The sequence below is a fragment of the Enoplosus armatus genome, chromosome 12 (assembly GCF_043641665.1).
Source record: "Enoplosus armatus isolate fEnoArm2 chromosome 12, fEnoArm2.hap1, whole genome shotgun sequence".
NCBI classification, from domain to species: domain Eukaryota; kingdom Metazoa; phylum Chordata; class Actinopteri; order Centrarchiformes; family Enoplosidae; genus Enoplosus; species Enoplosus armatus.
The window spans coordinates 16,070,100-16,083,783 of record NC_092191.1 but is presented as its reverse complement, the minus strand read 5'-3'; the positions used below and the strand labels follow the sequence as shown (position 1 = coordinate 16,083,783).

Here is a 13,684-nt window from a genome sequence, read left to right as displayed (position 1 = left end):
GCCTCCCCCTAACTTACCTGTACCCATTCTCTTCCATCTCTGCCCCCTTTGTCTTCTCTTCTGCTGGCTCTTGATGCAAAGCCCCATTGTTTTCCTTTGAAAGTCTTTTGATGTCCCAGTTGCGTCTGTTCAGGCTTTCTTGTTCCACCTCCTGCTGGTTGAGCCTCTCTTCCACCCTCCTAGTCATCACATCATACATGTGCAAACACACACAGATTTTTTGAGGTATGCCGTACACATGATATGCAAAGTCCTACACTTTCATATGCACCCTTTAACACATCTCATACCAGATTTTCAAACATTTCCAGTTCATTTTGCGGCTGTTATTAAACTCCAACTCAGATATTTGAAAGAGGCACCTGGACTGTTGACTACAAAGAACAGCTTAAAGTAAAGTGACACGCACAAAAAAATCTGTTTGTAGGTGAGATTGTTCTAGCTGCACTAAAGCTAGAGGCAGGAGGCCATAAGTGGCACAAGAGCTCCTAGAGTGATGGACGTTAACCAGTGTAAAAACACCATTTCAGGAGATGCAAGCTCCTGATAACAGCCTGTCAGTGGTCAGAGGAAGCAAATAGAAAGGTTGCCACTTGGCATTCTGGCCAGACATGGAGGATACCAAGGGGGTTGTCAGATGAGGGACTTTCAAAGCAAAGGTGGCCATTAAAAAGCTGCATGGGTCAAACACCACCTGGGACGCTCCATCACTGGGAGCTCTGAGTCCAGACTTGCTGGGTTTGAAAGAGCTGCATGTCATCTTGGCTTCAACATACTGTCTCTGTTACATAGTCCATTTAACAAAGAATGAATCAAACACAGTAGGCAAACTTTTACTAGAAGGTGAGAAGTGGGTCTTGTGGACAGTCATGAATTCATACACAATACAAAAGACCAGCATGCGACCCTGCCATAACAGACAAAGCCCTTTCTAGCCTCTCCTGTCTTGTATGTGTCCAAACTAAAAGCTCAATTTAATTGATGTTCAACACCTCATGTTTAGAGGCAAGGCAAGACAAGAAAATCTGCATTCAGCTGAATGCACTTTGATACCGCACACATAAAAACCAGTGAATCAAAGATCTGGATAAATAACAAAAATGTGAAGTGCTCCCATGCTGTAAGAAGCAGGTCAGACTTTAAGACAGACAGTTAATGCAGGTGGCCTCTTCCATTCCAAACTCTCAAGTGTCTGTGATCCAACTGATGTAGCTGATAATGGGCAGGTTTGCTTTTGGAACAGAGCTGCCCCTTAAGCAACTGCAGGTCAGTTCATTGATATCTTGTGTCCCTCCCAGAGGTGAACAGATATCCACAGCCACCGTTTGAATTCAAATTATTTGCTCTTATTTACCATCGAGGGTTATTTCCAAGATGATTGGGCAAACTTAAAGATCAATTCCGTCCTTGCTGTGAGTGAGTTTATGCTGTGCAAACAACAAGCAGAACAAGGATGGAATACATAACTAAGCCATGAGAGATGAATAAGACCTTCCCTCACTGCCCATGTTCAGTGCTTGAACAGATGATGGTTCAGTGTGTCAGGTGAGAGGAGGTAAAAATAAAAAATATATATGTTAAATATATTAAAATATATATTAAATACAATAAAAATAATCAACATATATTCTGCAATGTGCTGCACTGTTATATTCGCCTCTGTGCATTGTATCGCTTTCTATACTGTAAAAAGACGTCAACAGTCCTGCTGCTGACCTGCCATTAACATCTGCAGACTTCAATCAAGCGGTCTGAGTCTCCATCCACCACCAACTCCTACTGACTTCCATTATTCTCCATCTTCCACCCACTCAGTAATACCACTTTCACACACAAACCATGCATGTCTGATGCAGAAAAATGAAGACAGTAGCTGTGTGGTCGACTAATAGTAGCCTCTACATGCGCGTGTATTTACCCTTTCATATCTAAGCCAAGCAGTGTCAGACCAGCGGATCAGGAACAGGGCTGCAGGTTTAGGACTGAAAACAGTATGAATCATCTGAGCAAAAAGCGCTGCTTTTTAGGGAGATTCTGCACTGTGAGGGGGAAATTACATGTCAGAGAGCTCCACATGCAGTAAAGCATCAGGGTTATCAGATCATGAGTGGCCGGGGGTGTGTCTCAAATTGCTCACTACTTCAATAGGTTGTGAATCACTAGAGAGTGAATTAGATTGTGGGCACTAAGTCAATGAACACTGGGACACTGACACACTGGCAGATCAATGACCTGTCACACAGTTCCAATGCAGTGGTGGGGTATCAAGATCAGTCACATTAACATAATGTCTCACAGAGTTTGATTTAAGTAGGCTAAGGAGCTAGCACTGACAATCCGGGTGACTGTAATCTATGTTTTGTGAGTGGTTTTAACTGTCCTAAATCAAATTTACCTGTTATTCTTTAAATTGCCGCTGTGCCTACCTGTTGTGACAGTAGTTTAAATTTGTTCCCTGCACACAGTTATGTTCATAGTGTCATGACAAAGTTCAAACTACCGTTGTGCGACAAAATAATCTCAAGGCCCATTTAACAAGCTTTTACGGAGTTTTCATCTGCGCTGACCGTGAGATGCAGTCAACAGACTCATCAGTGCCACCTCATATCATCCGCTATCACTACTAAATACATGGTGGGACACTTGTCTACCCCGAGTTCTCACAAGTCAACTGCCAGAGAATCCTTGATAAAATGAACGGAGAAAGAATCCTTCCGGGTGTTCGGGCTGCACTTGGCATTGACATCTCACAAACAACACAGATTGAGCAGGTAGGCATGTGAAAAGCATCTGCTTGAAATGTAGCAAAGCTTCCAATCAGTGCTTTTTTTTTTTTTTTTTACTTTTTTACAGTGCATTCTGGGAATTTTCTGCAGAGCTGAACTTCAAGTGCACTGCAGTGATTTTGGAAATGAGACACGGGGAAGTTCACTAGCTACAGATCTAGAGGCCGTTTTGGGACATGCCTGCTGTGATTTCCACTGGCTCAGCATGAAGCACTTCAGAATGGCTTTTTGCACGTTCCCACCTCTCCTCACAGAAATGCTGCCATGATTTATGGTTTTGATTCGGTCTACATGCCTGATGAATGCAGCTCAATAAGCAGGCACAGTGTGGAGATTGAGGTGGCGTGGGTTGAGTTATGCTTGGGTCACAGAGTGTAGGGAGCTGTTACACATGCCTGCATAAGTCTCACCCTGGATTTTGCAGCATCACCTTGGACAGATTCTCTGTAGATTTGGACATGTCAGTCAAGGACAGGCTGGAGGCAGACAGCAGGCCGCTCTGCGGACAACAGAATGAGGCAGCACTGTGAAATGAAAATCTGTTGGAGTGGAAGAAATAAGTGACAGCTGCCTACAGTAGATTTACAACTATACAATAGTTTAATTATAGTATATACTGTATATCATCAGTATTCATGACATGGTTCTCAAATAATATAAGAGGGTAGATTGAAGAGCTTTGACAACATGTAGTGGGAAAATACAACACATCCCTTCTACACCCTGAAGAGTTTATTTTAGGTCACGACAAACATATGAGGAACTGTCAAAACCTAATATCTGGAAAATCAAAGTCCTTCCAAAAATGAGGGAAACCAGCATGAAACTATCACATATTCTTAAAATGAAAGGGGTGTATAGTTTGACTGGCAGCTATAATGTGCAACCAGGTCCATTCTTGTGGTTCCACATAGATTTTACACTTTATCTTTAGCACTGTTCTCTCCGAGTGTTTCCACATTCTCACTCTAAAATTAAGAGAGGAATGTTACAGGTTATATTTAAGGAAAACAAGCCACTTCTCTACATAACAGTTACACACATTATGCTAGCACATATTCAGACTGAGCGATGTGGAACTCTTGAGACCATCTCATTTGGAATCGATGTTAAAAATGAATGGCAAGGAACCACAGCAGGGACTGGATGTCTGTGCTTCACTTGGCTGTAATACTGTGCAATTTTCAATAATGCAGAGAGCAGAAAGTTGTCAAAAAGTACAGCTGTGTCTACAACATGGTGTGTGAATCCATCTTAAAGCATAAAATGTTATAACACAGGAAATGCTTACAGGGGACTCAAATTGAGTTACAGGCTTTACAGTCTATTCACTGACCTAGTAATTTTCTTTGAAATACTAAAATAACGTGGATTGATACTAGACCAGAATTTAATTCAAAATACAGTGAGTTAGATATTATAGCAATGTTATCAGACTATTTCATTGCCGTTTACAAAAAGCACTCACCCCCTTGGACTGTTTTGGCTTTTGCCCTCTGACAAACACTAAGCCACATGTCAGAGTTTTTTCAACAGTAACTTTCACTCTGCCATAAAGCGATGAGCAGTGAAGCACCCAGGCCACAGTATTTGTATGCACAGTGTCATCTCAGGAAAGGAAGCCTGTAGCTCTTTCAGAGTGTCTGTAGACCTCTTGGTAACCTGCTTCGCTAGTGCACTGAAGAGATTTGTCTTCACTTTGATATTAGAGATGTTTTCCTTCTGTTGATGCATGTAAAAAAAACGCTTAATTGCGTCTGTGATTCGATGTTGTAAAACAATAAAACATGATGTCAAAGGGGGTAAACGCTTTTCATGGGCATGGTTCATAAGACATTTCATTCTAAAAGGCGGCCTTAAACTTTACAGACTATTAAAACGATCTCATCATATCTCTGTAAATATGGATGGATGGATAAGAAAGGAAAGGGAAATATATGTAATACATTATATGTAATATATATTTAATGCTAATCTTCAAAGAGTATTATTCTTTGGTTGAGGTAAATCACCAGCAGCACAGCGTGATACTTTTGACACCACTACTAACTTTCCATTTTCAAGTTTAAACATTTGACCTTTTCAGCCATTGTTTACTAAATTTAAAACAATTCACTTAATTCTGCCCAGCCACTTGGGCTTACGCAACCCAAACTTCTCAAGAATACTTAAACATTAACAAATTATTGAGAGAAGCACTAGTTGTGGTTTCCTCGGGAGAAAGGGTACATTCACACAGTGCTTGAAAAACACATGAAAGGGAATGAAAGCCAAGAGGGAGCTTTTGCAAGTGGACTGGAGCAGACAGTTTTGAAAGCCGCTGCACCTGGCCTCCTTTCGGGAACAGCAGAGAGCTTTTCTAAGGTTGAAAACAGTTCAATATTGTGGGGAGAATGTAAATGACGCGCAGGTCTGCCGCGTCTTTGTGGGCCAATTAATCAGAACGAAGAAGTAGAGTTTCATGCTAAACAGGCAAAAACAAGCAGTAGCAGCTGAAAGGCAGGCAGTAGTTCTTATTGCGAGTCTGCATGGATCACACTGGTGCTGTTGTTATGGACTTTCTATTGTGGAGTTAAGTGTGAGTCAGAGTTCAACATGAGCAATGTTTGCTGAAGGAAGCAGGTATTACAGCTGGTAGTTATGGAAACAAAGTGCATGATGCTGACTTGCTTTTACAAAATTACCAGCAGAAAATGCAGTTGAGGCAGCGAAAACAGCAGAACAGCACAACAACACAAGAGGGCTCGTCTGTGGTGGTTTTGGGGACTGACTGTACCTGCCGTTTCTCCCTGAGCTGGGCAGCTTCAGTCGGGTGGTTAAACCGGAATATGGTTCCACTTCCTAGCTGTGTGATTGCACCTGGAGCGAACCCAAGAGGTAAAAGCATATCACCAACTCATCAACCAACTTAAAACTTTATCATTTGGTGTAAATGCTGCACCAACCACTGAATTATGCATTACACTGTGACAAAGACTGGCAGAGGCAAAATGTGATGTGTTTCAAGCCAAATGTGAGTGACAGTAATGGTGCTGAATATCCATTGGAGGTGCAGCACAGTATCTATAATACATAAAAAAGGTGAGGAGCAAAAGACTTTGGCCATGGGAATCCTTCTGTCGTTATGGGATTGCAGTAAACTGTCTCTGCACTGAACTTGGGGAAAAGTTGACAAATAGCACATGAGTTCTCCAACATTTTCCTCTGCTGAGGTAAAGTGAATTAATTGCCATGAAGAGCACAATCCCCAATGTGACTGGCAGTGACCTAGACCAGGGGGATGATTTACCAGAGAAAATGCTCCGAGGAAACTTGAGAAGTCTTGTAAAGCTATAGAATTGAAGTGATATTAGGGTTTATATATCAGACTCATGGCCACATCCACAGATTTTCTCAAGTTCTCCTCTCCATTCTCCTTCTCCTCCTCCTCTCTCAGCACAGCAAATACTAATCTTGCCACTACTAATGACTTCTGACGAGTGACAAAGCACCTGAGAGGGCAGTCTGTGATGGATTCCAGCTGCTGTTGGACTGAAAATTACTATCATTTGTTCAAGAAAATAGCTTCAGATGCAGCCATTTCTGAAGGGGATATTGGATAAATTGAAATGGTTATAAAAGAGACTAGCGTAGCCGGGGCCCTTCGTTGCCTGGTTCTGTGTGCAGTTTTTATCTCTGGAAAGCAAAAGCAGTGTGGCTGAGGAAGCGGTAAGCGGTGAAAACTCCCAGCCCCGACAAGCAAGGCCTGCTCAGGGGGGCAGGAGTTTTAGCTCCGCTTGGCTCTGTCCTTTGAAAGGTTAATGCTCTGGCCCACTTCAAACCTGTCGGCCCTATCAACTCCATCTGCCAATTAAATGGAGGGCCCGAGGCTTTGTCTGGAGCTTTGTCTGGGCCCTCTCGCCCTTCAAAATGTTTAGTAAGAGAAATGGCATCTGCCCTGTGGAGAGCTGTGTTCACAATCCACTCATGCCCTGAGTGCGCTGCCGTGGGGGAGCCAGGGACATAAAGTGGATTTCATTTGCAGATGTGATGCAGTGATCTCATATCACTGCATTCAAAATGGATGAAAGTGTTATTGCCTCCCACTAGCCAAATAATTGGGAATCCGAGAGAGAAATCTTCATTATTACAGACATGCCTTCCTCCCCCCATGTTCAAAATATCAGGAGCATATTAGCTTTGCAGAAAAGCTTACCCTGAGTCAGCTGGCAGGGATCAGTGACCACAGAGCCATTGACTGAACACAGTGCACCATCCTGAGGGATCAGAGTCACGGTCCCAGCACGGTTCTCAAGCACACAATGTTCATCGAGGAGCCCAGGCCCGTGAAGCACTACAGTACAATTAAATATGAAAGCATAAAAAGAAATACTGCCTATTTTCAGTCCAATTGATAACACAGCAGCGGGGAACATAGTTTAGAAACCTTGACTGACCAATATCCTGACTGCTTGATGCTTCGTCACTTCCCATCAGGGTTCTGCCCTCCTACAGTAAAGATTAAAGGGTCATGATACAAAATGCAAGCTGTTGTTTGACAAACAGAGCAATTAAAGAAAGCATTGGACCTCGGCTGGTAATGACTTCTGGGAAAAATATACTTTGTGAAAGAGCTCAAATAATCCATTTACCTTCAAATAATACAGGATGATTCCAGTGCTGAGCAGGTCTTCATCAATTCCTATCAGATGAGGTAACTGGCAGTCCAGGACCACTCCACCCCCCTCCTTCCTCAGAGCCACTGTCTCCTCCTACAGGACACAGAGAATATACCATAAAAAAAAAAAACCTCATTCAATAGCCTGTAGCTGGAATGGCACACAATATGAAATAAAAATGCTGACAGACATTTAATGGCAACCAGCAGAAAACTGAATTCTTTATGACTGCTCTTCCTTGCCTGAAGGCCAAGCAGAATAGCGGTGTTCCAACCATGTGTCGCCATGAAGCGGTAGAGTGGCTAACGGCAAGAGAGACGCCATAAATCATTCAGATTATCGTGGCGAGAGTCAAACTGTACATTGTGTTCAGCGAGCGAAACAGACGCAGTGCCACCGCCCACACACACATACACACAGGTGGGTTGTACACCATGCACCATTGCCTTTATTGATACATAGCTACCATCACTGTATGTTGCTGTTAAAATACTCCAGAGCTTGTAAAGTATGTCAACTTTAGATAACAGCAACAAACTTCAGGTAGTTCCATGTCATTTACAACGTGTCTGAAAGAAGTATTGAATGGAGGGTCAAACTGAAGTGAATGTCCTGTGCCTTACAGGCTGCCATGAAGTGGAAAGCACTCCATGGCTTTAACATAAAGCTACAGAGAATTTATTTTCCATGTATAGTGTATTATTTGTTGAGGAATGTGAATAACTGTAGTAAAATGAGTCATTATAAGACTATTCGATATGGGCATTTTCAATTTTTCCCCCTGAAACATGGCGGGCGTTTGCATAAATGCTGAATCTCAGAAGCAAAATGATGAAAAACACTTCCATGTCCATATTTCACACATAAGCTATTGATTAATACTGCACTGTAGTGATACATACAGCAACATTACAGTTACACCACAACTCAAAAGTCAAGACAGAAACTAATGTCAGGATGAATCCATTCTGCTTGTCCAGAAATCCCTTCTAAATATGTATTTACTGACATTACAGCACCTCTCCACAGAAATGCGATAAGAAGTAGAGAAGTTGATTTAATCCCTGAAAGCCATTTCTAAAGCGCAGGACGGCTGCACTTAAACTTCTGATCTGCTCCATACACCGCCTCACTGCCTCCAACAATTGTTACTGAGGAAATGTAAAAGCATGAGTCACACCACCTTGGAGCACGTGTGTCTGTCAAGGGGCGATATTCATTTAACTTTGTATAAAATGTCACTTAATATTATTTCATGTCTAACTTTACTAAAAAGGTGAAAGTTAAGCTTTAGAAAAGCCCAGACAGGCTGCATACCGAATGAGTTTGTTGAGCAGTTAATTTGCCAATTATTCAACTGCAAATTAAATACTTAGCCTTGGATGACTTGGCCAGGTTCAAAAGACACACCAAATTAAGCCATAAAGAGAAATTTAACTCTCTAGGCAAGTCTCTCAAGGCTGCTAACCTTTTCCTCCCAGGGCAAAGGCTGTGGTTCAATAACCCAGTCTGCCCAAATATGAGTGTCCCTATCAGAAGTATTCTTCTGTTAAGCTGGTGGACTAATGCCTCACATTGCCATGGATTATCATAAGTACCTCCCCAAGAGGCAGAGCAGAAAAGCTCACATATGGGAGAATTCAGAGGCAACACTCTGCATAAACTAGTTCCCCTCTCTTTCAACCTCCTCCTACTCTCCTTCGTATAGATTGGACCTTGAAGTGAGAGACGTGTCCGCCACCGGCACCACCTCACTCATTGGCAGTTGTGAAATGGGAGAAATCCTTTTTTCTAATGAAGAAGGAGAGGCATCGACCCCAGCCCCTGTACTTAATTAAAAGGGATTCTTCACAGACTTCATTAGGAGGTGAGGAGCAGCCTGGCAGATTAATGCACTGTGTCACTTTCCTCAGACAACAGGAACAGATGAGATCCTCTTATTTTCTCCTCACATTCGCACACATACCAGGGAAAGTTGCTCCTCACCACACCCAGTCAGTCAGTCGGTCTGTGTGTGTGTTATGAGGACAAAAAGAAAAGTCTGCTTTCAGATTGAGGCAGCTGGTGAACATACTGTAATTAACTATGGCCTAGACCAGCAGCCAGGCTCAGGCAGCATTTAGGCTTCCATTAAAAGCCATCATCTGTGGTTGGGCAGAATTTTTAATGGATTTTTCTCAGCGCTTTGACAGTTCAGGTTCCCGACTAGGTTAATATGCACTTCAAAACACTGCCATACTAGGCCAACCATCATTCTTTCCTGACTGGCCATCAGCCTTGTCAAGTGGGGCAACTTGCCAACAGAACAGATGAGCAGATACTGGCTCCAGAACACGAGAGAAAAAAGTCTGCATTTGAATAGCTGTTCCACTAAAAGGTTAATTTCCTTGAAAGAGCTGTATTTATATCCCAGATTGATGCTCTTTATAAAAGTTAAAATTACTCATGTATAACAGAGAGGCAATTACATGGCCAGTTTCCAAAATGGCATGAAGCCTATGTGGAATCATGGAAGAGTTGGCATCTTATTAACAGTCGTTTCTGTTTCTTACCCACCCCTTTATGTTATTTGTGTCTGTGCTACATGTAAAAGCTGAATCTCACGTGTTGTGAAACCTGATGAAAGCACTTCTGGCCTCCTAATCAGTCAACAAATTCTTCTGTGATGTGTCCCATTGCAACTCATGTCAGTTCATGGTTATCATTTTGCACAGGTGGACAGCACATGCTGAAATTTCACAGATCCTTAAAATTTGTGTCATTAATTTGTTTAAATGTGAAAATCAACTGGACTGTTATTTTACCAACATGTAAAGTACAGTTGATTTAGTTCTTGTAGACATGAATGACACCTATAACGCATGTGCTCACCATGTGTGTTTCAAACATGGCCGAATAATAACTCATTTTCGGGAATTAAATTAAGAAAAGAAAGTGAATCTAGGGAAGGCAAGCTGCCGATAAGAATATGTAAAGGTCATGAAATGCTATAACGACTGACTATGACGTATAACTGCTGACCGTATGAGGTAAAGTGACATTAAACAGAGCTGGGCTCAGAACAGTCGAGGCTTAAGTTGTGTCTTTGTGCTGATTGTAGCATGTTTGGGAAATACAAAGAGTACTAGGATCAAAGAAACACTGTGGTTCATATTATCTCACTAAAATGGAGGTTCCTCCCACCACACCGTGTTACAAGGGGACCTGAAAGGGTGGCTGGGGGAGCAGAATGCAATTCCACTCTTGAAGTAGAACTACTCACAAATTAGTGCGTGTGTGTGCAAATTTGTGTGTATATATATATATATATATATATATATATATATATATAAATATCTCCACACATCCCTGCAGTAGAACAACAGTTCACTTTACCCTCTTCCTGCCTTTTTTGTTCTCTCAATCTGTTGCCGTCTCTGTCTTGTAAGAGGCTGCTGTAGAACCCATCTCATATTAATTACTTTCTCTTTCCCCACATGCCCTGTAACCAATCTGGGAAGCTGACGATGAATAACTTTGCATTCTAAATCTGCTTTGAATACAGAATTCAAAATTCTGTTTACACCGCTCTTGGTCAACTTGTCTCCTTATGGCCCAAGCAGAAAAAATTTCATCTAGCTCTCAGCAACGGCATCAACTGAATTAAAACAGAAAATATATGAGACTTGAGTTGGAGAAGACTGCTCTTAATTTAAAAACCATGTGCTAGAGAACACGCTATATTTACAAAAACACCATACATTTAAACATGGAGGTTGGAGTATATCAGAATCATTATTTTTAAAACACCACATGTTGAACACCATTTGTCAAAGAAAAAGAAGAAAAATCTACTTTATATAAATTCCACCAATGCAATTAGGCTTTTGTTTGACGTGCACTGACTTTTGAAATGGCCAACTTCTAACTGGGGCTGGATGTGCTCCTCTGTACTGAACTGAGCAAAGACGCCACCTCTACAGTCTGTGCAGCATTCTTATCATTTTTCACCCAGGCAGAATGCAAATGCACAGGAAGACAAATGTCAAATCCATAAAGTCATTCATCAAACACTTAAGAGTTTCAGCAACACCAGTGTGCCTGCCGGTCACCAGTACAGTGGCCTTTCCGCCTAGGTGTCACATTGCATCATGCATCATAACAGGTGCTTCTACATGGATCGCCACGGCTCTAAATAAGGCATATTTTTCAGCTCTGCCAGTAGAGATGGACGATGGTGCCTCTGAGCATAAAGTCATCACCGCTGGAACATGCAAACAGATTTACAACACTGCAACTTTAATTAATATGCCGGACAGTCAGAAACGAAAGGGCCATATGCCAATAATCAAGACCTCTTAATTAGGAGCGCTGACAGCTGCTAATGAGCTCCGATGCACTGTCATGAATAAAGGGCTGTCGAGTCACTAAATGTCACCTGCTAACCACCATACAGAACAGAATGTTAATTATCCAACAAATACATAGCAGACATTCATGTGCAGGGTATTCACAATCCTTACATAATGTCTTCTTAAATGTGTAGCTTCACAAAAGCAATCTGACCTCTCACTCTGGTATTCTGGTGCAGGATTGGAAATACATAAATCTATTTAGACATCTTTTAAAGGCCAGATCAACAGCACAGTTTACACCCATGCAAACACTGCTGGAGAGAATGTACTGCTAGCGTTTATGATGGAGACACCGCATACTTTTCATGACTGGCACGCTTCACAGTTGCATAATGCATAATGCAACAGGCTACTTGGCTGAATACGACGAGTCCCAAACAGATGACATTTGGTGTTATTTGGGAGGTTGGGCACAAATTCAAGAGAGGAAAAGTGCTCAGGGTAAACTCTGGGTTGGCAAACGGTGGCATTTCTTTGTTGCAGCTTGGGGTCTTGCAAAGATGCCGCCCCAGTGTCCCAGCCTCAGAGAAACCATAGTGGGTTGAAAGAGAGGGTATGTCTGTTCTGTTTGTAAGCACTGTCACACACTAACTTTACGATCATTACAAGAACTTGGCTTTTGGATTCCATTTACATCTAAATAGATGGAAAATTAAATTTAAATGCCAGGTTGACTCCACTCATTACCCTTTCCACTCCATGAAGTGGCTGCTGGCTGTTCACAAGACCTGCAGTGACACCAGCTGGTAGGATGTCTTCACTGCAAGCTGCAGCGTCTGTTAAAACTGCTGCTGGGAGCTTGCTGCTTTCTTGATTGTTAGTGTTAAAGTCTATATAGCAAACCTTCACACCTTGTGTACTCAGTGGACTTATATTTCACTTTCATACATCCTTCTGTACCAAGCTTCAAACAGCATCATCATTCTTCACCAAATGCAACGCTGGATGTTGGACTTGAAAATAAAATACAAATTTGTTTTGACATATTACTAAATTGAAAATGGGGGCATAGGAAACAAGACAGATCGGCAACAAAAACATAAAAAATGTTATTATGGCACCTAACAAACTACTGCCTGTCTGGAAACAATAAAGCTCCAAACGATATAACTGTGAACAACAGTATTTCACATTTTATTCTGAAATGTTTACCCAACTCTGTACAAAAGAAAAACAACTTTTAGATGTCAAACTACAGGGTTTTACTCCAAGTCTTTACAATACTACCCGATTAAACAAAAGAACTACAAAAAACTGGATCACAGGAACAAAGCAATTCTGTCCAGTTACTGTTGTCCTCTAGTTCATGTCCAAGAATCAAACAAAGTACCAGGCAGCGGAGGGGGGGGGGGGGGGGGGCAGCAGGAATAGCCGGTGTATTGTTTACAGAGGAGAACATCAAAACACCCGTTTTTCATTTGGCAGAGGATGACTCACCTTTGCCTCATTCTGATGCAGCTCCTCCTCTACCTTCACGGAGGAAGACATCTCCCCACGGGAAACCTGTAGTAGTAATGAAAAAACAACCCAACCTACCAATATAACCTTTGAATAAAATCCTGTCAACATACATATTGTTGTGTCCTTGATGGACTTTTATGGGAGCTTGAACATATGCAGGACCTGATTGGCTACGTCGAGTAGCCTTTGGAGCCTGGCAACCTCGGCCTGCAGCTCCCTGATCACCTTCACGCTGCCGTCTTTGTTCACCGTGGGAGAGTTCACTATGTTTTTAGCTCGGCTGGCGTAGCGCAGAGTGCTCAGGGTCTCCCCGTAGTTCAAATCGGCAGGAGAAACGGCTGCCATGAGTAGTCATCGGGCAGGAATACGCACAAGTCGATGAGCA

The 13,684-nt window shown here is 42.2% G+C and overlaps 1 protein-coding gene across 1 annotated transcript in view; it reads right to left on the bottom strand.

Moving 5' to 3' along the window:
- Positions 1-13,684, bottom strand: part of kif16bb (kinesin family member 16Bb) — a 33,108-nt gene that overhangs the window by 14,288 nt on the left and 5,136 nt on the right. Inside the window, 8 exon segments of the mRNA XM_070916530.1 lie at positions 18-179; positions 3,197-3,285; positions 5,563-5,645; positions 6,982-7,119; positions 7,223-7,274; positions 7,418-7,537; positions 13,276-13,341; positions 13,462-13,637. Of these exon segments, the coding sequence (XP_070772631.1) occupies positions 18-179; positions 3,197-3,285; positions 5,563-5,645; positions 6,982-7,119; positions 7,223-7,274; positions 7,418-7,537; positions 13,276-13,341; positions 13,462-13,637 (886 nt within the window).